Below are 26,382 nucleotides of genomic sequence, written 5' to 3' on the forward strand. Positions count from 1 at the left end.
GGTTTCCTCAGTGCCTCTCTTAATACGGTGGTGCCTTTACAGCATTCACACTAATGATGCAAAAATTACTTTGGTCTTGCTGGGAGTGAAACCTTGGCGATTGTCCAGTCATTTCACACACCTTACCTAGTTGGTGTGAACTCGCTATATCTGAAACCTCCTCCTCCCAAAAGGAAACCAGCTGGAAAGTGTAGAAGAGAAATGAGGACTTAGCAGTTTTATTTCATATTCATGTAGATTGTTCCCCTAGGAGAAGAGTGTAATTCACTCATTATCAGCTAGGATAGTGACACTGGAGAGGTCCCTCACAGCATGCAGCATTTTAAAATTAGGAGACAGAACATTAAACCTGTATTCAATGGCTGGCTCCATGAATGAGGATTCTATTTAACAAAAACCAATTTCCATATTTCTTTGGTAAACAACTACTTGTAATAAGTCATCTGCTTCTTTTGGTGCACACTCAAAGTTCTGTCTAGTCCCATAGTTACAAGGTCAAGTAGGGAATCATAGCACCCTGCTTTAGCCCAGATTCTGGGTTAAAGACAGTGATCGGGACGTCTTAAATGTATTTAGGTTCTTGAATGTAGAAGAGTTTAGAGAGTAAGTATGTTTTATCATTTTCTCCTTTTGTTTTTTGTTTTTTGTTTTTTGTTTTTTGTTTTTTGTTTTTTGTTTTTAAACATACAATCTGACTTTGTCCTTTCTACCAGGTGGCTAGTTCAGATGCATTCTTCTTTTAAGAGTCTCTCCTTTCTCTTTACCTCAGGAAGAATTACACTCCTGCTTCCTCACCCAAGACCTGTTAACTAGTGATGGAAATTCTCAAGTCATTCATTAAAGAGGAAAAGAATTACTTTTGCAGTCAGGTTAACAGGTGTATGTTTCATATAGGTAGCAACGTATTGAGAATATAAAGCATATTTACAATTGCAGTCGTGTTTTAAACAGCTCCAGATTCAGGGATATGAAGCATTTCCCTCTGGAAGTCTCCAGAGTCTTCTTACCTGATCTCATAGAAATTGAGGGCTCATTCTTTCCTTTCAGGAAGGGTTATTTTTCCATATATTTTAATAGACATTTACCTAATAGAGGTGATATTTATGTGTTGCAAAAATAATCCCAGGGCATAACTGTGTTTCTTTTTCTAATTTACCACCCCAAACCAAGAATTACTTGAAAAAAGAAGCATAAGAATCTTAATATAGCAAATATACTTTGCTTTTTTAAGGCCAAAGGAAAGAGCTGGGTGGGGGGTGGGTAGAAATGATAGCACACTGAGATAATGACTCTTTGTGCTAGAAATCCCCTGATTGGCAGCCTTTATATTTATGCTGCCTTTTATATGGAGAGTAAATTTTAGCTTTTTGATGATCAAATGAAATACTTGACCAGTGATTCAATCATGAATAGTTGATGTTGCTAGTGGGAATTAATACTTCTTAAAGTAATTTTAATTCAGTGGATCAAATTTGTTTTACCATACTTTTCTGCTTTTAAAATGTACTCCGTATGCAACAATTATTTTCTCACGCTAAGAAATCAGTAGGCCTCTCATATTTGTGTTCTTGAAACATCAGTTTAAAATTATTATCTGTGACTTTCTCTTTTTACTTCATTTTACTGGAAAGTCAAAGGTCTCAACATATTTGGAAGAATCCAGGTGCCTCAAGGGCACATAGAGACATTCTGATCATTGTTTTTCTTATATACAATGCCTTGCCCGTAGGTATAAAATTCTGGTTCTAGCAAGGGTCAAGTAACATTACGGATAGGGACTTTTCAGATAGAAGCACTTGACTTCCTCTTGCCCTTGGCATTGTTAATAGTTACTCTAACAGTTTTCCTTGGTGCTGACAGCCCAGTATTCCATATTTTCATGTCATAACTATGAGACAGGGCAGTAACATAATGTATATAGCCTTTAGCTTTCAAGGCTTCAAGTGTATGGCAAATAAGAGAATCCAACACTCAGAGAGGCTAGACGTTGTGTTTCACGCTGAGAAGTTCGAGTCCTTGTTGGTTCCCGTCTAGACACTGTATGCTGGACAAGTCCTAACGTGAGTGACATTTCCACTGGAGCATTTCCTTTTTCCCATCAGTGGCAATGGAGGAGGCAGTGTTGCAGTGCCTGGAAGTTTTCCTGAGCTGCGTCATCCACTTAGACTCTTTTCTAAAGGTCTCTGTGCCCTACTCAGGCAATGCTCCTCCTCCTTAGACTGATCGTGAGGAACCATCTCTATCTCTGTGCTTGCGTCTCCCCCGCGTAGATGAGTGCTCGGTGTCTAAGACACGGCCTACCATGAAGTGCTAAACGTTCTTTGTAAAATTAGTGATTAGTTATTATAAATCGTGGAGGATGGGTGAATCTTTCCTCTTGACAGACTGTGTGTGACGGTGGAAGCTCTGAACTATAAGCTGGATAAGGTACTGTGTAGTGTAGTCTTATCTTTATGACAAGTATTTTAGATCATTGAATTTGCCGCTTGGCTGAACAACGTTGAAAGACAACACTCAATCATGATTTGGGTCTATGTGCCTGTTTCCATCATATGGGAGACAGTATTATAGTCAGTAATACTATTCTAAAAGTGGACATTTTATTTCTTAGCAAAATTGATTATTTAGGACTAATTCAGAATTCAGAATTATATTTTTTAATATACTTGGGAAATCAGGCTTCTTAAACTACTCAAGAGGCCATTAAAGGTATAAATTCTGCCCATATGACACCTGTCCTAGAAGTTGTTCCTAAGAACTGAATTGATGTGGAAATGAGAATGCCACTTATAGTAAATAAGGTTTTTGGCTTAACTGAGGCTTTTATGCTCTTGGTTTCAGACACTTGCTTTCATGGCAGGCTCATTCATTATGAAGGCGGTGAAAGGCAAAATGTTTAGCAGCCAGGGGAAAAAAGACAAGAGCTGGAGAACGAACTGCAGAACAGAATGAAAAGTCAGGAAAAAAATGCACATGAAGGGAAACAGTGAAGGAAAGAAAAAGATCGAGAAAGAGGAAATACAGAGACAGCAAGAGAAATGAATATAAATTCAAATAAAATACCAACATTGCCTTCTCATATTAGTAGAACAATGTTTGGCTGTTTCATAGTTTACTACCTTACCTTATTCAAGATTAAATATTATTTTTACCTGTATGATCCTTTTGAAAAGACCTGTTCTGCACAGAAGTAATAAAACTCTCTCTCATCTAATGTACTTGTGTTTCTGGCAACTTTATGTAGAGTCCTTGAATATGGAAAAATGATTACAACATGCCAAAGACTCAAAATAGTGAACAGGTATTGTATATACCAGATCCTATGCCGTACCCATAGGTTTGGTTGGTTGGTTGGTTGAGGTTTTTATAGTGTGGATTTTTCTTCTGCGATTTTAAAAACATTTAACAAAAGGTGATTTGGGAAAGAGAAAAAAAGCAGAATTCAATCTTCGGGAAAAACATATCTTTTTTAAAAAAATCTCGTTTAGCCAGTCTTTGACCGTTTTATTCTTTAGAATAACATTTCTTTCTTTCTTTCTTTCTTTCTTTCTTTCTTTCTTTCTTTCTGAGAAAGAGAGAGAGAGGCACAAGCAGGGGAGGGGCAGAGAGAGAGTGGGGACAGAGGTTCTGAAGCAGGGAGCTGACAGCAGGGAACCCAGTGAGGGGCTCAAGATCACCACCTGAGCCGAAATAGAAGTTGGACGCTCAACCGACTGAGCTACCCAGGCGCCCCTAGAATAACATGCATTTAAAACAATGGGATATTGCTTTATTAAATTAAGCTGAGACATTTGGGGAAAACTTAGATTTTCAGAACAAAAGGGAAGACGTGGGTGAAGATCCTTAATTAGCTGTAACTACAGAGAGGGCAGGATTTTCTAGCTCTTCTCCCCTCTTCTGTCCACCTGTCTCCTCACCCCTTCACACACGCACAGACACGCACACACGGCCCCTGTGCACTTTTGGCTCTTTGGCTCTCCTGTAGCACTTATGATAGGTTGACTACCAATTGTGCCACAAGGAACCAAGATTCCTATTTGGTTGAACGGTGACCTCAGATTCAGAATAATACTTAAATGTGCCTTTAAACATTAATATAGCCCTTCTGAGAATTTAAATAACCGACTGATGTGCTTTTTAATATTCCTCCCATTTTAATGCATCAAGAGTGAATACGTTTTATAATTTCGTGATGAATGGAGTAATAGTGTACTTTGATTTGGGTACAGCGTCTGTATTTTGAAATACTTACTTTTCTGGTTTCTCCACACAGGTACAATTTCCCCTGTCCTAACTGGGTTTGTTGATAGGCTTTCTTTTTTTTCTTTTTCTTCCTCTTTTTTCTTTTTCTTCTTCTTTCTTTTTCTTTTTTTCTTTTTCTTTTCTTTCCTTTTCTTCTTGTTGATTTACTTTCTTTAATGCCCTTCAGTTTCACAACCACGTAATTAACATAAGTTACTGTATTTTAAAACTCAGAAGGCTTTTTAAAAGTTCTGATACTGTGTGCTACAATAAAGTGACATTTGTTTATATGAAAGCACTTCTACTGTTGACACTCCGTATGTTGTAGGTTCAGACAAAACAAACGCCTGAAAATGTTTGATGCTGGCATCTAGATCAATTTCCTGTGAGGTCAATTTCATATTAATAGAATGAAGATTTTTCTAAACATAAGAGACGCGTCGTAAACAGTTCTGTTTGGATTTAAAATGTTGAGTTCATGAATTTCAAGTAGTTAAGGTGTGTTTGTTTCGTCTCACTTTGCCATGAGACAGCCTGAGGAAAAAGCCAGAAGCAGAGTAATCCTTCAGAAAAGTTAAATGACCAAATTAGCAGTAAATTTCCATTAACTGCTAGCCTTTTCACGCCTCCACTGCTGCTTAATTCTTCTGTCTCTTCACAAGCATTTAAGTAAAGTAATGTTTATGAAAAGGAATCCCATACAAGTTGTTCAGGTGGCTACTTGCCTCTATTTCAATTAATACCACTTCATGTGATGCACCTGTTTTTGAGTGTCGGTAAGTACAAATGAAGGAGAAACAGTCAGTTTTTAAAGCAAGTGATTCTGTGCCCCTTTCATAACACAACAACTGTCGTTAGTGGACTTGAAAGGGAGCCGTGTTTCTCAGGATCTTCTTGAGTATTCAATTTGTCAAGCATATTGCTTTTGAAATACTTTGGCTGTATGCCATAGGATGTCCAAAGATGTTTTATGGTACAAATATCTTAATTCTTGAGGGGAAATAAGTGATTTTTTTCCCCCTGAGTTGAAGAAAGTTAAAAGCAAGCTTATTTTCTATCTATCCTTGCTGATACATAACAGAATCTTTATTTGCCAATAATCTTCTTGTTGTGGTTCATAATCTGTGTTTGATCAAAGACCCCTTTCAGAATCAATGAAAGCTATGAGCTTTCTCTATAAGAAAAATGCCCATAGCCCAGTTTGCATGCTGTTTTATAGTGTTCCCAGAGCCAAAGCTTGTTCATAAACCCTGGTGAAGAAACTTTGTTACGTCTGAGAATTCTGTGGATGTTACTGGTGATAAAAATCTTACCATTTTAATTTATATACACTATGTATCTTATAGTTTTCTTTTTCTTTTTTTTAAATGTTTATTTATTTCTGAGAGAGAGAGTGCATGCACGAGTGGGGGAGAGGCAGAGAGCGTCCCAAGCAGGCTCTGCACTGTCAGCACAGAGTCTGACACAGGGCTTGATCCCACGAACCATGAGATCATGACCTGAGCTGAAATCAAGTGTCGGGTTGTTCAACCGACTGAGCCACCCAGGAACCCCCCCATAGTTTTATTTTTCTTATATATTTGTAACACATAGCTACAACTTCTTCAGTGCATGTTTAATTATTTCTTCTTTATTAAGAAAGCCATTATACTATATTAGGAGATAATATCAAGTTACTATGCCCTATACCTACAGAATAGACTTACAGAAGAAAAATCAATAAAGTTGTATACTCAATACCATATTGCTAGATGAATACCCAGCTAATAAAATGTGACTGTAGGGTTATTGATTTTAGGAAAAAATAATTTTAGTAAGAGCCACAAGTGAGAGAATGAATTTTGATTTTCAGTAATCCCTCATTTGTTCTTTTTAAATCTTAGTTATAATATAGAGAAGTAACTGTGACAGTTAATGGGATTTGCAGGGTCACTTTGATGAGGTTGACCACCAGGAAAAGGTGGTACAATAACTGTGATTACACTTGAGTTTCTTAAATAGAACTATTGAAAGGGAATAACAGAACAGTGCAACCCTCTGTCTCCCAGGTGAAGGGACTCTGCTCCACAAGGCCCTTGTCATGCACAGAAAGGCAAGTCATTAACTCCTCTTCCATACATATTCCTTCATCCTATAGATTCCCTTCCTAGAAGTTCAACTTAAAAAAGTTGCCAGGGTTCCTGGGTGGCTCAGTCAGTTAAGCATCCGACTTCAGCTCAGGGCAGTATCTCACGGTTTGTGAGTTCGGCGGTTTGTGAGTTCGAGCCCTGCCGTCGGGCTCTATGCTGACAGCTCAGAGCCTAGAGCCTGCTTCAGATTCTGTGTCTCCCTCTCTCTCTGCCCCTCCCCTGCTAGTACTCTGTCTTTCTCTCTCTCTCAAAAATAAACATTAAAAAAATTAAAATTAAAAAAAAGTTACCACGCTTAGGAATCATGAATTTTCTGCTTCGTCTTGGTTCATGGCATCTTAATCTCCCAAGTCCAAGGAAAGAGGGGAAGACCCGGAATACCTTCCTGTTGGAAGCATCTTGATTTTCTTACTGTTGTGTACACAGCAGTGTTTGAAGAAGATGAAGGAGACAATAGAAAACTGTTGGCAGTCCTCAAATCTGGATCCCAAGATGCCACAGCCTTGTTATCTTATTTGACATCTGCTATTGTACAGCTCCTGCAAGCTCTTTTTCCTTGGAGGTCCTTGAAACCTGCAACTTACTTATACAGCTCAGAGATAGGTTCAGCCCATCCTGCGATGCTGCTATACTCAAAAACAACTTTGCTTTGAAAATTCTAAAATACCTTCCTTCATGTATATTTGAAACATCCAAAAATTGTTTTGTGTAGATTCTTTAAATTCATTTCCTCTTGGTTTTTATTTTATTGTGCCCACTTTACTTCCATCTATCTTTACTTTGTATCTGGTAATGACCTGAGCCCATCTCGGTAATGACTGAGAATTGGATGCTCAACCAACTGAGCCACCCAGGCATCCCTATTCCTTTGTATTTAATTTCATTTCAGTTGTTTTGCTTACTAATTACACCTTTTTGGTTTATTCCTGTAGTAAAAATAAAGCCCCAAATAAGGGACACTGAAATAGATAAGGAATAATTTTATATGTGATCAACAGTGTCTAAGAATTTAACAGATTTTTAAAGCAAAAAGAATACCTAAGGGTCATCCACTCTGATTCAGCTGTTGGCCCATGTCAGGGACCTGGGATTAGAATCCAAGTTTCTGTTTCTCCAGTTCAGTACTTTTTGATTATTGTCTATTGCCATTAATTATTCTTTCTGAACCTATTTAAGAACGTTACACAATTGAATTTGACATTTTAAAATAAAAACAATTTTTTTTCAGTCACTTTTTACCCTTCCTTCTAAAGGGTCTCAGCTATTGGGCTAATAATAGAATAGTAGGCCGTTGCTATCTGCACAGGGCCTAACTTTTGGGTCCCTCTCTTAGGACATTGAGAGAGTGATTTAATATCACGCCATTGCAGTTTTCCTTTTCACATAGAGATACTAACTTGAGCCAAGGATACAGATTACTCTAACAGTAGGAAGTGGACTGTTTTTTCCATTTGTCTCTAAAATATCAAACCCAACTCACGTGCCCAAGGCCGCTGCCATAGAGGATATGGTTCACCAGTTTGTGCCTCACCAAGTTGCTTCTTTCTGTCACCTCCTGCCTAGATATTCCCAGTCGCATCTGCTGGACTCCACACTGAAGTCCCTTCCTTCATCCCCATCTTTCCAGTGCCCCAGGACTGTACCCCCTCAGAACCGCCTCCCCCTAGCCTCCTGATCTGCAAAAACTTTTTCTTGTATCTCACTGATCTCTTTTAGGACCTCTCAAAGTCACTTTTGATTTGTAAAACACTTGTCCATGCGTTCTAACGTTATTCTGAGGACAGTCTAGCTAGCAGGAAAAGTTTAGCTTAACCCTTAGGACTTTTCTCTAGGAATAAGTCCATTTAAACACTGATCTTCTACAGACAGTGCTCTGCCTTCAATCAGTCTCTGAATGAATCGAAAGGTAGGAATTTAAGGCAGGAAGAAACCTACCCATTTGGACTTAACCAGTGACCAAGATGAAGAAGACCAGGCAGACCTTAGTTAGTTCTTGTATCTCACCAAAAAGTCCCTGGGGCTCACCCCTTGGGGGACTAGCCCTACTTACCCAGACCAAGAAGTCAACTGGAAATGCACCCTTGGCCCTACAGGGCACTGACTTATCTGATTTATTGTTGACACAAGCAAGAAGAGTCTCAGTAACAGAATCTATTAGTGACCACTGGGTTCCTATGGAATTGAGGGTTCCCCCTCAACAGGCATTTCTTTATTCTTCACACTTCTGGGTGTTTTACCTTCTGACTTGAGTACTTTAAGTGTCATAAAATGCATTGTATTTTCAGTAGTCTGCTAAAGAAATCCCTGTTGTTCCTGGGGGCTGATGTCAAATGAGGAGGTCAGGTCCGAGGTGGTGATAGTCACATTATTGCATTTATTTGCAACCTGACTGATGGGTTAGCCTGGGGCAGTTGATAACTTCACACTTGGACTTAGCAAGAGAAGATGCTTTGGAAGGGTGTGATTTGAAGGAAAACAGACCCTGGTGGGGACAGTCAAGGTTGTGGAGCAGAGGGACGTCCATTTGTTCTAAGACAGCATAGCATAGAAGGTGAGGTTTTAATAGAAGTGGCATGTGAAGAGGTGTGTGTATTTTTCAAGCCAGTAGAGGTTGGTGTTGATTTATTATCAGAAAGTACCTCAAAGTTTTACTAACGATGATCACCATACCTTAAAACAGGTTGGGTCCATTTCTATTGCCAAGGGTTTTTGTTTGTTTGTTTTTTTAATGTTTATTTATTTTGAGAGAGAGCTCACACATGCCCAAGCAGGGGAGGGGCTGAGAGAGAATCCCAAGCAGGCTCTGCAGCATCAGCACAAAGCCCGATGTGGGGCTCGATCCCACAAACCATAAGATCATGACCCGAAATCAAGAGTCAGATGCTTCACCAACTGAGCTACCCAATCGCCCCTCTACTGCCGAGTCTTGAACAATGTAACTTCTCTAATACCCTTCACTAGCAAGTTCCTTCTAAAGCATGTAATGGAAAATGGTGTAATGTCTTATGACTCACTAGAATATAAACTAGAACAGCTTTTGGAGATACTCGTGTCAAAATGTAGAGTGATTTCAGTTTTCCAAATTAGTGCTTTTTTTTTTTTTTTTAAATCTGAGATGTTAGTCTCCTGAATGTCTAGACTTCCCCACTATGAAATGTTGCATGCTAATAAATGGTGGAAATGCCGGTCACCTCATGTCATTACATGAACTGTTTCCTGGTTGTTTGCAGGAACTGAGAGAAATACATAATAAGCAACAACTCCAGAAACAAAAGTCCATAGAGGCCGAACGTCTGAAACAGAAAGAACAAGAGCGAAAGATCATAGAATTAGAAAAACAAAAAGAAGAAGCCCAAAGGTAAGTCTTCTCGTGGATTGTGTGGCCATCGGGAAGAAACGTTGAGTATTTATTCTTCCTTGCGGGGCTTTTGCAAGTATTTACTGACTTTGAAAGAGCCTTCAGTCTTTAAATTTTTTTTTTTTTTTCAACGTTTTATTTATTTTTGGGACAGAGAGAGACAGAGCATGAATGGGGGAGGGGCAGAGAGAGAGAGGGAGACACAGAATCGGAAACAGGCTCCAGGCTCTGAGCCATCAGCCCAGAGCCCGACGCAGGGCTCGAACTCACGGACCGCGAGATCGTGACCTGGCTGAAGTCGGACGCTTAACCGACTGCGCCACCCAGGCGCCCTGAGCCTTCAGTCTTTAGTGTGTGTGTGTGTGTGCACACGCACAAGCACAAATAAATACGTGTATATATAAATCTTTGCATATATAAGTACCCCCTGAAGTTTTTGGTGAGTTTCCAGAGCTCTCCCAAGCTACTACTATGTAGATAAATGGAATTATACAAGGAAATGAGGACACTTGGTATGCTCATTTGCATGCCAATGACCAAAATACATTTCCAGTTCACAGCCTTTTTATAACAGTGGCTGTCCTGAGCGCTGGGTTTGAAATCAAAGCCCCTGAGTGGTCGCCACGCAGGCTTTCTCCAGCAGGACTGACCGCGTGCTACTCTGACTTCTTTCTTCTTTTCTTCAACTGCAAATTAAACTTGAGTACAAGAGGAGAAAATTTGCTGCTGCTGCTGAAGATACAGACACATTTTTTTGTTTGTTTTTGTTTGAATATTTGTGTTTGTGGTTTGTTATTATTACTTGTAACTTTCTATAGTAAGTTGTAGAAACATATTTGTTCACTTGCGGGGTGTCTGATTTCGTTACTGGATATTTGCATCTTAAATTTCAATTAATTTTTTACTCTAAGAAACAAAAATGACCAAGTATTTCAATGACACAGTATACGTTGTAAAAATTGGTTATTGAAATTAGAATAAAAAGATGAAGAAACATACGTTAGGCAAGTCATTGACCTTAGTGAGCTGAGCTCAGTTTAACTACCCAGAGGGTGCACACTTTGTTGTGGGTGTCTGTAGTTCAGTTAACCCTTGAACAACAAGGAGGTTAGGGGCGCAGACCCCTGCTCAGTTGGAAATCTGAGTATAACTTTTGACTCTGCCCAAAACTTAGCTACTAATAACCTACTGTTGATTGGAAGGAAGCCTATAACTAACACATATTTTGTTGTGTTGTATATATTATATACTATGTTCTTACAATAAGGTAAGCTAGACAAATAAAATGTTAAAATCATAAGAAAGAGAAAATACATTTACAGCACTGTAGTGTGAAATATCCCCATTTAAGTGGACCCACATAGTTTACCAGTGGATAGGTGGGTAGGGTCTCTAACCAGTTTAGAGGATTGTTTTATGGTTTTCTTGGGGCTTGATTCAAGGATTCATTTCTTGGATGTGCTGATTAACTCTAACTCCATCCTTTTCTTATCTTCAAAGTTGATAAGACGCTTTGATTATTCACATTAAACTGCACTAAACTTTCATATTTCTGCAGAGGAGAAATCAATACAAAATATCATAATACAAAAAGGGTAGATTTTCTGCTTACAATCATATAAATAAAACCAAAAATTAAGTTCAGAAGTTACATGATGTCTTTTATTAGTATAAAATATTAAGTACATTTTTATTGTGGTTTTGTTGTTGTTATGAATGACAACAATTTTTTTGTGCTTTCTTAAAAGATGTTTTGAAAAATTTAAGTAAAATGTTAGAGATTTAAGCTAAGAATTTTACTGCACCGAATTTTCACATTCATACAGCATAGAAATAAATATAATATTTTTTAAATGGAGAATACAAGTTTTATTTGCTTATATTATGTTCTTTTGGCAGTGTCCTAATTCCGGGAGATGACCTTTGTGCTTTGGCCATGTCACAGGACAGTGGTTCAGTATGTGGAGCCTAGAACCAGGCTGCCTGGGATTGAGCCCCAGGCAGGTGTGGCCATGTGGCCACTTATGTGTAAAATGGGGACAATAATAGGACCTCCCCACCTGGTGTGAAGACTAATGGAGTTAATGTAGGAGGAGGACTAGTTATTACTATCATCATATTGTTGAGTTTGACACATGAGTTTCATTTAAAGTGTTTTCTGATTTCATAGACTGTATGGGGTGAGAGAAAAACCACCCCTAGTTGTCTCCTGTGGGTTTCAGGATGAGGTCTTCTTATATGTCAGGGCCTAGATTTAATTACACTTTTCGCATCAGCTGTTTTGACAAACAGAAGGTTAGTTGTCAAATTCAGGAAGATGCATAGAGACTATTCAGTAATGGATGGCCGCTGCCTCGAGGGTTCCAACTCATCTGTTGCTTTCACCATCAGTTTTTGGGGGACCTACATGCGTGTTCATCTGGTTGTGCTCCCTCATCACGGATGTTTGTTCCTGTGCGTGTTAGGGGTTTTGGTGGTGAAATACCAGTCTTCTCATCGAGAAGCATCTTTGTTATTCTTCTAACTACTTCACAAAATACATCAGAAATCTTCTTTCTGTGTTTTTCTGAGTCGTGTGGTTTCATTGCACTCAGAATCAGAGCCCTGAGAGCCTTTGTTTCATGGACTCAGACTGCCCCATCTGAGGAACAGTATCCCCTCCGTGTTTAGCATTCCATTGACTAGATGGAGCTTTTTTGTGAAGAGACCACAGCAGTGGTAAACTGGAATTGCTTCCTCGCAGTAATCAAGCTTTTTGTTGACAGACGAGCTCAGGAGAGGGACAAGCTGTGGACTGAGCACACGCAGCCGGACAATGAGCAGCAGCGGCCAAGGAAGATTCACGATGAAGAGAAACTCCGAAGGGAGGAGAGTGTCAAGAAGAAGGAAGGCGAGGAGAAGGGCAAACCGGACACACAGGACAAGATGAGTCGACTTTTCCATCAGCATCAAGAACCCGCCAAGCCAGCTGTCCAGGCACCCTGGTCCACCACAGGTATTAGGGGTCAAAAGTCATTCTGGCAAATGAGTTTTCTCTCCCAGATCTTCCTGAGAAATTTCCATGTCTAACAGGCCCTGTCTTGGCTCCTTCCATAGAGGTGAGAATGCCAGTGTCCTTTTCTCGGACCGTGCAGGTGTTCATTCTCTAGGATCACGAGATGCCTGTTTAATCTTCCACCACCGTGCCAACCTTTGGTCCCTAGTACACTGGCGTCCAGAGTCTTTTGTAGACAAAAGTGGCATGAGTTTTCCTTTCCAAGCCCCATGCATAAACCTGTGTTCCAAATTTGGAAAGAACCTGTTGCTTCTCCACTTGGCTATTTTCTCTGGGAATTTCTGAGCTGTTTCAGCCCCAGGAAATGACACCTTTTCCCCCTTCAGTCTGTCTTCAGTCTGCACTGCATAAAGCCGTGTCCTTTATCTTTTGAAAACTGTGACTTTTGTTTTGCCCTTTGATCATAAGTTGCCTCTTTAAATTCTGGTAAATGAAAGACTTTGAAATCGCTAGAAAACATGAACTCTTACATGAGATGCAACCTAGAATGTATTTTCGAGATTCTTGTGTGGCTGTATAATATTGTACAGCTCTGCAGATTAATACTCAGCTGAAGAAAGTGATTGCTTTTTCCTTTGCATGGTAAATTATATTGATTTTGTTTGATTATCAGTGTGCTTTTTATTGATACACAGAAAGAAAAGAAAGCAGCACACTGTTCCGTAGGGTTTGCTTCCTGTTTACTGTGGGCAGGAATGGGAGTGGGGTTCAGAACTGGGTCTCACACCCTCCCTGCCTGCAGTTTAGGAAAAATGATGGCAAGCTTATTTATGTTTTAATGCTTTCTTTGATACGAAAATAATTTCACCAGTACTCGATCTTAGGCAATTAGTTTTAAGTTCCTTATCTTGCCTCCTAGTATAAAATGAGGATTGAGGCCCCTGGGTGGCTCAATCAGTTAAGCGTCCGACTTCAGCTCAGGTCATGATCTGGCAGTTCATGAGTTCCAGCCCCATGTTGGGCTCGGAGCCTGGAGCCTGCTTTGGATTCTGTGTCTCCCTCTCTCTCTGCCCCTCCTCCACTCACGCTCTCTCTCTCTCTCTCTCTCTCTCTCTCTCTCTCTCAAAAATAAGTATTAAAAAAAATTTTTTTTTTAATGAGGATTTCTTTTTTTATATAACTTTTTTAAAAGTTTATTTATTTTGAGAAACAGAGCTTGTAAGCGGGGAGGGGCAGAGAGTGAGGGAGAGAGAGAGGATCCCAAGCAGGCTCCACACTGCCAGAACAGAACCCGATGTGGGGCTTGAACCCGCGCACTATGAGATCATGACCTGAGCCAAAATCAAGAGTTGGACGCTTAACCAACTGAGCCACCCAGGTGCCCCTAAAATGAGGATTTCTATTTCCTTTGGCCAGTGAGATACACTGCACATCATCCAGCTGAAGACTGCATGAAGATAATACCTTCCCTTCACTGCTTTTCAGAGAAAATAGATGTGTGTCTAAATACTTGCAGCTCTAGGGTATAAAGTTCTGAGGGCTGTGGTTAGGTATTGTTAAGTTTTAGCCAGAAGCCAAAATGTCTTCTGCTTGCATGCGTTTTTGAAAACTTTTACTTGAAATCTAAATTATTTTCATACAAGTTCTGTCTTTTGGCTCACTTCCCCTCCCCTGGGAAATGTAGAGGAAGACTTACTTCACCAGGGATTATCAATAATAATTGTTCTTGGTGAAATCGGCACTTACATTTTATATGATTGCTTTAGGGACCTAAAACATCGACATTTCCGTGTCTCTTAGTATGGAGAGTTGTGCTGCTTTACTTTCTGCCAAAGGAGTTTTCTTCTTGGCTGATTCAGTTCGGGGGTCACATTCTAGCTGCTGCATTGTACTCGGCACCCTGGGTGGAGAAGAGGGGGATTGATGCTTTACAGATGTGCACTGCTGGAGCCTGAGCCGGGAGGCTGTTCTACAGGGACCTAACACAGCCTCACTGCATTTGGCGTTGGGATGGCTTTTGTTCAGGGAGCGTCGGCCAGTGGACTCTGATGGGTTTGAGTTGCTGACATCAGATTTGGCTCTCCTTAGGCACTAAGTATGTGCTTCAGAAATTTCTTGAATAGATGGAACTTGTTCAGATGGTAAGGGCCGCAGTAGAGCAGAGGTCCTTCATTTGGCTTGTTGTCATGCATATGTGTTCCGTGTAATGTTTTATTTTTGTTCCCTTCTCCCCACTGTTTTGGAAATAGAAAAAGGCCCACTTACAATTTCCGCACAGGAGAATGTAAAGGTGGTGTATTACCGAGCGCTCTATCCCTTTGAATCCAGAAGTCATGATGAGATCACGATCCAGCCCGGAGATATAGTAATGGTAAGAAAGACTCCCGTCAAAGTGTGATTTCTGTCAATGATTAGCACCTGTCCTCCTCCTGCACTTTATTTGACAGCGTGAAATTGTCACTGAGTATGAAATCCAGTAATCCAGCATCTGGACTTTTGAAGTATGGGCTCAGTCTTCCTTCCCTATCAGAATGAAAGATGGTATTTAGAAATGTATCCTAACATCACTTTAAAATAGAGGTGTTAGAGAGAATGGGTTGTTATCACAGCCTGGGCATGTTTTAAAATCTATAAAGGTCTGGTAATTTCAGAGTTTAGATTACCACTTACATATTATGAATAGTCCTTAAGACATAGTTTTCAGTGCAAAATGCTTTATCATCATTTTCGTAATTGCCAATGATAACTTCTATATCTTCGGATCAGTGCATCTTTTTTCCCCTTTGTGTGATCGTTGAATTGTGTGAAGAGCCATGAATTACATACAGTGAATCTGCCTTCTTATTCTGCAAATGAGCAGATGAAAGAGTTTGGAATTTTGCTTCGTCAAAGTTTATTTTCTTTAATTACGGTAATAGTTAAATATAATCTTATGAGTGTAACTCAAACTATAGTAACCAGTTTAAGAAGGAATGAAGCAATGTGGTTGACCGAAATCACTTTCTAAAGAGAATAGTAGTTCCTGCACCTAGTTAATAACTTAAGAATAAGAGTCTTAGAAATGGTCATACTTTACATCACTTACTGTTGGGCATTTTTTGTTTGTTTAAAGATGGGGTTGGTTCCGAATTTTAAAAGAACTATGAAAGTCAAAGATTGAGATAAGCATGCTTCTCACACTGGTATTACATGTCTTTGGACTAAAAATGTTGTAGAGGTCATTGCACCCTTACTTACGTGTCCCTTTCGCACGTATACATCAGATGTCTGGGTGGAGAAAACACGATCTTTAGCGAACCAAAATATGTAGAAAGAACAGTGTGTTTGGTATTCAGAGATATCAATCATTTCTCCCTTTTTTTCTGATAGTTTTTTTCTCTACCTGTCATGGGCTAGAAATAAGAGAATCAAGACCAAATATCCAGATTCTTCACAAGTCAGAATCTCTGTAACAATCACAAACCCTCTTCAAATATAGTCCAGCCTCCATTCAGCAAACTATTTGAATGCCTGGGTGCCAGCCTTACTCACTCTTTGCAGGAAGAGCCTCTCTTTCTCTTTGGCGGAGGCACCGCACTCATACACACGAACAGTGATTCAAGGCCGCCCCATCACCACTGACTCTTTCCTGTGCTGTGTTTGCTAGGCCTGAAGCAGCTTTATTCATGCAGCCTCATCTTTGAACTATTGTGGCTTTTAAAGCATTTGAATTGTTAAAATATATAAAATATGACACCAGGAATCTAAAACTTGTGAGAGTACAAGGTGACATCAGATAGGGCCTCATAACAAAGCGTGGTTTTTTTGTTTTTTTTACACTGGAAAAAAAAAAAAAGAGCCTGATGTTTTGAAACTGGATTTTGTTGCAACACCAGGTACAGAAAAGTAGTGTTCTCTTGTTGAGATAAGGAAGTGTTACAAAATGTTACAATGAAGAAGTGTTACAGATGATCTATACTGAGAAAATATTGGTATTCTTTGGAAACATAGTCTTGTTACAATGATACTTTTCCTCAAATTGGCTAGTTAACCACCCTCTTGACTAGATGAATAGAGTTTAGATATACTGTAAAAATAAAACATTTCATTAAACATATTTTGCCTTGCTTTCAAACCTTTGCTTTCCTGGTGGAGGTTAAAGGGGAATGGGTAAGTCTATGTAACTGTCAGGAAGTCTACATCTCATTAAGTGTTTTCTTCTTTTAAGTCACTTTGATTCTGTGTAAGTACACATACCTTTGGGTGTTATCGTGGAAGTAGAAACATGTTTTGAGTTTGTACAGTAGGTTGTGCTTAAAAAAGAAAACAGAGAAAAAAGAGGTATAAAGGTATGTGTACCAGATTTCTCTGTGCTAGATTCCATTTAAGGACTAACTTGAAGGCTGTGTATTTGGCAATTATAAGGTCAAGTCTCTGTCTCAGAGTACAGACAAAAATTGTTCCAGGTAGTTTAAGCTTAGAAAATAAAATTCTTAATTTTTTTAAAGGAGAGTATTGGAATAATTTCCTGGCAAAGAAATACCTTTCTGAGCTAAAACCAGAAGCCATAAATGATAAAAATGGACAGATTTGACAATGTAAAATAATTTATACTTGTATATTGCAAAGTACATCCATAATAAAGACTCCAAAAAGTTAATATGAAAGAAACCCACAAATTATAAAAGTTGTCCAAGGATATGAGGAGATAGTAAAAAGAAGAAAAGCAAATGATTTTAAAAATATATAAAAAGAGGTTTTATCTCATTGGCGATCAGGAAATGCAGGTTAAGAAAAAAACAGCATTTTTCATTTCTCAACTGAGCAAATTTAAAAGTTTGGTAATATCCTGCTTTGTCAAAAGTGTAGGAAAGCAGTTGTAATATACACTGTCAGCACGATTGTATGAATTGGCTAAGCTATTTGAGAAGCAATTCGACAATGCCTATTCAAATTTCAAATTCTTATTCCCCTTGACCCAGAAATTCTGTTATTCTCCCTCTGTTAGACTGTTTTTTGGCATTTGCACAAATATATGTGCATGTGGATCTTCACTGCAGCATTGTTGGTAAAAGCAAAAAAGGAACATCCCAGTATAGCAAGGGAGTAGTTTGTATAAACTATGATATGGCTAAACAGTATGATCAAGATGTTTTTAAAAAATTGTATAGATCTACATATACAGATAAGCTCACCAGTAAAAAAACAAAAAAACAAAAAAAAAAAAACAAGCAGAAACAATATGCACAGTGTAATTGTATTTTGGTTAAATAAAATATTGTGTGTGTGTGTGTGTACATGTGAATGTTTTTGTGTATGTAGTTCAATTCCTGAAATACAGACATGAAACCATTAACATTGGTTCCTGCTGGGCAGTAAAGAGGGGTTTTCATGTTTAATTTTTTGTACTTTTGTATTATTTTCATATTTACAAATGTATCAACATTTGTAATTTTTAATTTTTTTTTTTTTTCAACGTTTATTTATTTTTGGGACAGAGAGAGACAGAGCATGAACGGGGGAGGGGCAGAGAGAGAGGGAGACACAGAATCGGAAACAGGCTCCAGGCTCTGAGCCATCAGCCCAGAGCCTGACGCGGGGCTCGAACTCACGGACTGTGAGATCGTGACCTGGCTGAAGTCGGACGCCCAACCGACTGCGCCACCCAGGCGCCCCATGTAATTTTTAAATGAAACACTGAAATTAATCCAACTTTGACAAGTATAACAGAGAATGTCCACCCAGTACTGGAATGGTGTTTGCTTTATCTATCTCAGACATCCCAAATATACAATGAAATGTGGAATGTGTACTGCTAGGCATAATTTACTGGCTTGCTGAAGGGACAGTAGCAGTGTCTTCATTTTATAGCACACAATGTAACATGACACCCCAAATGACACTCAACTAGATTATCTTCCTGAGGTTAACAGTCAGTGCAAAAACTACAGAAATTGCATGGGATAATAAGAGATTTTTTATTCCCTACAGTTTGAGGTCAAGAAACATGGTCATGAAAATATGTAGTGGAACATTACTATCAATCTCTTAGTTGAATAATCAGGAGTTCACTTATTTTTGTGGGCGCAGTAATCATAAGATTCTCAGATTTCTCAAACTTCCTTAAAAAATAGCTGACTATACTGGTTAGATTAAAAAAACCTAACATATCCTTTTTTTAGCATAGGCAGTCTTGGAGGGAGCTCTAAAAAGTATTCTGTTCTTGAAAAAACTTGGTGTCCAGTTTTCTCCAAAAAAAATTTTTCATGGTTAACAAAAATTAAAGTGCTGTCTTATATATCATCCTATTCTAAATATTGTTCATAATATAAAGAAATACAAGAGGATGTCTGCCATTGATGTTTCAAATCTTTTTAGAAAGGTAGGAAGAAACACATGAAAAAGCCAATGCCTGATGAAGTTCTCAGGGAATTCTTACTAACTCTGCTAGGAACTTAAGAGGAAAGGAATCAGAATGAACCGATATGTTCAGGGAAGAACTTCTTAATGGAAGCTTCTTAAATGAGTTTGACCGTGATAGCTAGGGCTTAGATACTGTGAACATTGATATGGCCTATCTCTGATCTGAAGGTCCCAGTATTTGGAGGACGACTAAATCACATTTGACATCCATAATGCATTGGAATAGCATAAGAAATTAGAAGACCTTTCTTTGCTCACTGCCATTTTGTTGAAGTTTGTCTTAAGAGCACAGGCTGATCATCTAACTCAGCAGGTCCAGGTGGTGTAGGACTGAGTACATCAGAACGGCTCAGGAGTTTTAAAAAAAATAACCCATTCCAGGGCTCACCCCCAGAGACTCTGGGAACTTTATTCCAAATACAGGATTCAAAATCTTCTCCAAGTGGTTCGTTCTGTTAGGCAGTCACTAACAGGAACCACTGATCTAACCTAATGCCTTTTTCCTGTCAAGACTAATCCTAAATCATTTCTGGAAAATACCGTCTTAGAAATAGCTTTAAAAAAAAAAAAAAAAAGACACTCTTCAGTGGTTGTCAGCCCTCAACCAGTTCAGTTCATTCTGAAGATTGTTTATCGTCTTACATTCATTGTTTTTCTTTTTTTTTTCTCTTGATGGAAATTTTTTTTTTTTTTTTTTTTTAATATAGTCAATACCTTTCCTTTCCTGCCTTCCTTCGATTTCTGAGGGTGGCTTGTTTAGTAACAATTGGTCATAGTATCCTTCCTTTTTTGAGGAACCAGTACATTACGATTCCAGCAGTGGCCCACATGTGGCCCGCTGCCTGTTTTGTAATAAAGTTTTATTGGAACACAGACTTACTCATTTGTGTATTGCCTACAGCTGCTTTTGTGCTGCAAGGGCAGGGTTGAATAGTTACAACAGAGGAAGAATGTCCTGGATTAGAGCTTCAAAATCTATTTTAATCTTCTAACCCAAAAGTTTGGGGGGAAACATTCTGTTTCCAGGCTGGCAATGCATGAAACACGGGCTACCCCCCATACTCCTCACCACATCCCAGACAGCCACACTGGCTGGTCTGAGTCTGTACACAGTTTAAGTCTCTTTGCCTTCCTTGTTCTGTGTCATTGTGAGGGGAGAGGGAATTTCTATTTCCCTTCTTTGTGACAAGGTAAGAGGTTTTAGAAATATTTGGGCTGCCAAATGAATTTAGCAGACATGAAGCATAGAAGCCTTGAGAGAAGAGATGTAATGGTATCGGGCTTCAGCCATGTGTCCTTGACCCTAACAGCTGCTATGAGCATTTGACTGTTGCATCCAAGCCCTACAGCATACAGTGTATGTTAACATTTTGTATGCTAGATCTGTGACATTCCAGATGGGTGTGAACTATCTGGGGTTTGCGTTTCCCACTTTGATAAGGTTCTACTAGATTGACTGCAAATGCTTTGAGGTGTTGCAGTGGGGCTGGTTAAGTGAAATTGTATTAAGACCAACACTGTTAAGATTTCAGAACCCCCTGACTTTTAGCCACCAATAAATGAATTTACTTTATATATGTTAAAGTCCACATTATAGCCAGCCATGTCACAAAGTTTGTGTGCCTAACTGTTGTCGTTCTATTCTAATCTTATGTACTGTCTTTCCACAACTGGATTGGCATTTGGGCTAAAGTTTCCCAAATCCAGGAGGAACTATTTCTCCTTTTCCTATGAAACCTTTGTGCTTTTTCTAAGTGGTTAATTTAATGTTAAGAGTGAATTTTTATTATATCCTCTGAATCTTAAAATTAAGTCATTCATTAAAATTAATGGATTCCTATTGGAACAAATCAGGCTAATTGAGACTATTGTTTGGTCAAAGTTGACCAGTGAATTTCCTTGGTTAAAAGGGAACAGCTGATTTCACTACTACCCTGAGTGATGGAGAAACTCTTGTTTGACCAGATAAGAGGCTGATGTGACATCTTCTCCCCTTCTTAAGTATATGAAACTCCTTTCAGCAGTGAAGCGTACTTTCTGTAGTGTGCTTTCTGTTCTTATCAGGAGAAGGGGGCTGGGTGCGATCAGCTAACTAGGGTACAAGCTAGACCTGCCCACAGGGCAGGACATTTCATTGGGGCTTCGGGTCCAGTTCTAGATGTCAACACCAAAAGTCTTGTTAACCAGGTAAGACCCTGTGTCTCGAAGGAATGACAGTAAATTATAGGACATAATCGAGTAAAGCAGCTGACATTTGAGGACGTCCTACCTGGACAGACCAGTCGAAGTTTCCAACAGGCCATGGTCCAGGATTGAACTCCAGCCCCTAGAGGATTACTGCTGGCAAGAAAGCAAACCCTACAGGTCCCAGGCAGGTTCCTAGAGCAGAGAACGCCCCATACCGAGAACTGGAGAGTGTTACCTAAAGTGAGGGTAAGGACCAGGACAAAAGCCCAAATGAGAGAACTTCAGTACAGAGTCAGAGCTGGACAACAGGAAAGATGGCTTTTAAAAGTCTATCATTAAACACTTCTCATATGCCAGGCAGGGTTTTAACTATTTAACAATCCTTATAGCCACCCTAGTAAGGCGGGTACTATTATTATCCCCATTTCAGACAAACAAGCTGAGGCACTAGGAGATGAAGGTTGCCCAGTCCCAGTTAATAAATCGTAGAACTAGTATTTAAAGGGGGGCAGTCTAATTGCAGTGCCCTACTCCTGATCATGATGACACCTTGCTGTCTTGAGGCTAAGTGACTGTGTCAGGCTCAAGTTAGTGAGTTAGGCTCACCTTTGGTCCTAGAATGAGTGGAGGGGGATGGGAGCTTGACTGTTGAACTTGCTGAGGAGTTGGGGAGCCCCTGGCACCATCTGGCCTAGAAACGGCTGTTTCCAGTGCAAAGCTGTGGCAATATTGAAATGTGTCATAATCACTAATAAATATAAATGAAGAAAGAAAGGCATTTCTAGTCATTTGAGTTTAGCATAAAATCCAAGTGGAAGAAAATGTCATCTTAAATCCTCGTCTAGGGAAAGAGTGGGGCTGCCCAGAAAAAGGAACGTAAGGACAAAACAGTGTGGGGGAGTTGAATGAAAAGCGACTAATGTGTTCACATCTGACGTAAGTGTTAGCAAGAATATCAGAACTATAAAGCAAAAAATAAAACCTCTGAAGCAGTGTGGCTGTTTATCTCGGGGAACTCCTTTTTGGAGAATTCGCAGTTTTAAAAATTGCTTTTGCCCCTGACGTTAAGGGTTCCCTGAGGTGGAGCAGGGTACAAGGATCATCCACCTACTGAATATTTTGTAAATCAGATGTATAGTTAAGTAGTAAGCCCTGTCTACTTTTTCCACCCCACCCCAAGCAGTTTTAAAATTCAAGTATGCTAACAAACATTACGCTTACTCTGCACTGAATACAGATAGTAGATGTTTGGTTCCATAATTTGGGACTTGATTTATTTTTATTTTTTATTTTTATTTTTTTTTTACTGTATATTTGAATGAACTAGAAAACTGGTATTTTTGCCCATATTTGCAAAGTCATTGTGAACTCATTTCTGTGATCTCTTAAAGAACAACATTAATGTCTGATGCAGTGTTCAGTGTTTTACCTCCTCAGGCAGTAATATTAAGAAATAAAAATAAGAGGAGGTCTCTGATAGGCCTTTATTTGATATAGTAGTGAAATTAGTTTTCTAATAGTGAATGTAATTTTCCTCCAAAGTCATTCTCATGTGGCTCATAAAATTGTGAGGGTAACTCATAAAGATTGGTAGAACCATTCTGGTGGTTTTGAATGATCTTTTTAAATCTGAATTAAAATGCAAACACTAAAAGCACTTGATGTAATAAATAGCCTCTGTGAGAGTTTTAAACAGCAGCTTTCTGTATTCTCATGTGCACTTTTAGGACATTAAAGTTAAATTTATATAAAGAAAACTATGGGACCTTATTAATAAAATCAGTGTTGCTGTGAATAACCACTTTCTGGATTTTCTCATCATGTGTCTATGGAGCTTTTAAATGGCTTAAGGTCAGCTTTGGTTCCCAAGGAAACTAAGACTGTGTTTGTATCGTTCTTATCTGTGTGCTGAACAAACACTGCTTAGTTATTAGAGATATTTAAAGGTTTTTTTTTAATTGGAGAGAGTGGGAGGAGGGGGGGTGGAGAGAGAGAGAGAGAGAGAGAGAGAATGAATCCCAGGCAGGCTCCATACTCAGCACGGAGCCTGACTTGGGACCCGAACCCATGACCCTGGGGTCATGACCTGAGCCAAAATCAAGAGTCAGACACTCAAACGACTGAGCCACCCAGGCGCCCCATTAGAGATTTTTAGAATACTGATTACTGTTGATTACATCCTTTGCTTTCCATTTTAAATAATAAACCCTAGTTAAATTATTTTTTAATAACTGCATGACTTCCTGAGTGATGAATGCTATCAGATCACTTTCCAATTCCAGGGAACTTTAAAAATTTAAACCATGAGCCTGAGGACTTTAGTCACTTTATCTTAACCACCACTGCTAGAAAAAGAAACAAAAAAAGCTTTAAAAAAGCACAAAGAAAGAACTTCAATTACAACACGTACTGTTTTTTTAGAGTTAATGTTTAGAGACCGTTTTTCCAGACACCGAGACTAGCATAGGGTGAAGAAATGTCTGTGCAGCGTGCGACAGGGTCAGAGGCTTGGGGCTTTGTCCTGGTGGAGAGCGTGGTGTCTTTCCGGGGGTTGATTTAGCTCCACTTGTGTTAAACTTTGTGACTTTCCTGCAGGTGGATGAAAGCCAAACTGGAGAACCGGGCTGGCTTGGAGGAGAATTAAAAGGAAAGACAGGATGGTTCCCTGCAAACTATGCAGAGAAAATCCCAGAAAACGAGGTTCCTGCTCCAGTCAAACCTGGGCCCGACACGACCTCTACCCCTGCACCCAAGCTGGCCGTGCGTGAGACCCCCGCTCCTGTGGCTGTGACCGCTCCAGAGCCCTCCACGACCCCCAACAACTGGGCTGATTTCAGCTCCACGTATGTATAGACACACTGTTCCTGAGGACTTTTGAACTCCTCACTTAGTAATCTTTTTAAAGTATTCTTAGAGCTTTGGGCTGTACCTCTGTGTAAAGGAGCAGGCTGATTTTCGTTACCTCTCTCCCTGACCACTCTACTGGCAAATTGTGGATTATGCTGTCTGAACTCAGTTTAATTATTTCATTGCTCAGCAGTGGTATGCCCTGGGACAAAATAAAGCCTGTTATCTCGTTGCGTTCAGTAATTTGTATCTTTCATTCTTGTAGAAGAAATGGAGAAATACCATTTCCTAATAATCTGTTTGACATCCAGGGCAGTCAGCAAATAGAGTCATTTCCTGCATGTAAACAGCACTTTTTTGCTGGTCAGAAACAGAAATTGAATTCAGTCATGTGGTTCTGAATAAGATAGAAAGCTGTTTCCTTTAAAGCTTGCCTCTGTCATCAGTCTTGTGCACACGTACCTGTGAGCAAAGATATGTGTGCTCTTGGCCATTGTGAGTGCCACGCCCTTGGGCATCACGAAATAGCATTAAAAACTGTGTAAGCAGAGGTTTGAAATGATAAAGGAAGCTGCTGTCCACACTTGTAGTTACAGGACCATGATCTACACATACAGTTGTCTAAAAATATTTTCTGCAAGCATCCAGGTAAGAGTGATAAGTAATTTCACTCTTGTAATTTCTTTTTCAAGCCTAATCATCTTTCAGAAAAATCAAATGGAAGGTAAGGAGTCAAGTCCTGCTAGAGACAGATCAGATGGCTCACACAGAGCAGAGAAAGGAACATGGTGACCAACAGCAGAGGAAGTGGAAGGAAGGATGTAAGACAAAGCAAGTTTTTCCTGCTCCGATTTTCATGTAAAAGGTTGAAGGTGCTAAGAAAGGTCCTCCCTGTCTAGTTTCTGCTTAGAAGTCGCCTTCCTTTAGCATGGTTCCAAGTTGAAACTCCATTCCTCTCTTGATCTCATTAAAAAGTTCGGACTTTTTAAAACTGAAGCTTAGGCTAACGTAGAAGATAAATACCGTGTTTTCCAGGATTTTGTTCTGCTGTGATCCGGTCATTGTGACAGTCTTCCTCGATAAACGTGTGCTGTGCGGTTCTCCAGCTGTCATTAGGGGGCATCTTATTTTCTAAACCCAGAATCAGGATGTGCAGTCCAACAAAGGAATTATTTTGATTTTCAAATGTGTTTATGTCTTACAAAGATGTAAAAAGTAAATTACATGTGGATCTGCAGTCACACAGATGCACATAGTTAACATTAAAAAATTCACAAAATCAAAGCTGCCCCTGAGACCCAGCACAACTGGTCACTGTCAGGATTCCACCTGCAGTTACCCTGGTGGCTCGACATAGGCCTGGTGCTTGCAGCAGGATGGACAGGACAGACAAACGGAGTTAAGCACCAGCTGCCAGACTGGCATGTGTTCGAATGTGGTGTATAACTTCTTTTTTGCTGATTGCACTGTTGTTGCTACAAATGACCGTGATCATTGTGTGAGGATGCTTCTCTGCTGCTTTAGAGTTGCAAAGAGACGCTATCCCATATTTCATGTGACCCTCACCACTAACCAAAGTGGCAGAATGTTGTTCCCATTTTATCAATGAGAAGTGAAGATTCAGAGAAACTATCATAATTTGCCTGAGGTTCATCGCTAGTGAAGCTCAGATTCAAACCCAAGTCTAAGGCTCTTTCCTCCCCATCATGTTCTTGAACCTTTTTTTTTTTTTTAAGAATATTTATTTATTCAATTGTTTGTTTATTTTAGAGAGAGTGTGTGAGTAAGCGAGGTACAGAGAGTGAGACTGAAAGAATCCCACAAGGTGCAGAGAGACAGAGAGAGTGCGGAGCCCAGACTGGGGCTCGAGCTCACCCAAAGCAGGACTCAAACTCACGAACTGTGAGATCATAACCCGAGCGGAAGTCAGATGCTTAACTGACTAAGCCACCCAGGCACCCCTATTTATTTTTTATGTGTTGGCTTATTTTTGAGAGAGGGCGAGAATGTAGGGGAGCAGGTGAGGGGCAGAGAGAGAGGGGGACAGAGGATCTGAAGCAGCCTGTGTGCTGACAGCCGAGACAGCCCGATGCCAGGCTCGAACTCACACACTCTGAGATCGTCACCTGAGCCAAAGTCTGACACTTAGCCGACTCGGCCACCCAGGTGCCCCAGATGTTTCTGAACTTTAGAAAGCCCCATAAATGTACTGGGTCTGTGTC

At 39.7% G+C, this 26,382-nt stretch overlaps 1 protein-coding gene across 5 annotated transcripts in view; it reads left to right on the forward strand.

Moving 5' to 3' along the window:
• The window catches only part of ITSN1 (intersectin 1), a 220,595-nt gene that overhangs the window by 125,701 nt on the left and 68,512 nt on the right, over positions 1–26,382 (forward strand). For 3 of the 5 annotated variants that reach the window (XM_086675891.1, XM_086675894.1, XM_086675892.1), the window contains exons 17-21: positions 9,602–9,729; positions 12,495–12,724; positions 14,974–15,095; positions 16,859–16,873; positions 23,909–24,156. In XM_086675891.1, coding sequence (XP_086532017.1) covers positions 9,602–9,729; positions 12,495–12,724; positions 14,974–15,095; positions 16,859–16,873; positions 23,909–24,156 — 743 coding nt within the window. The remainder of the gene's footprint in view (positions 1–9,601; positions 9,730–12,494; positions 12,725–14,973; positions 15,096–16,858; positions 16,874–23,908; positions 24,157–26,382) is intronic. The other 2 variants (XM_086675893.1, XM_086675895.1) reach the window with 1 other exon arrangement.

This window comes from Puma concolor, chromosome C2 (assembly GCF_028749965.1).
Source record: "Puma concolor isolate L17-30 chromosome C2, mPumCon1.1.hap2, whole genome shotgun sequence".
Lineage (NCBI taxonomy): Eukaryota > Metazoa > Chordata > Mammalia > Carnivora > Felidae > Puma > Puma concolor.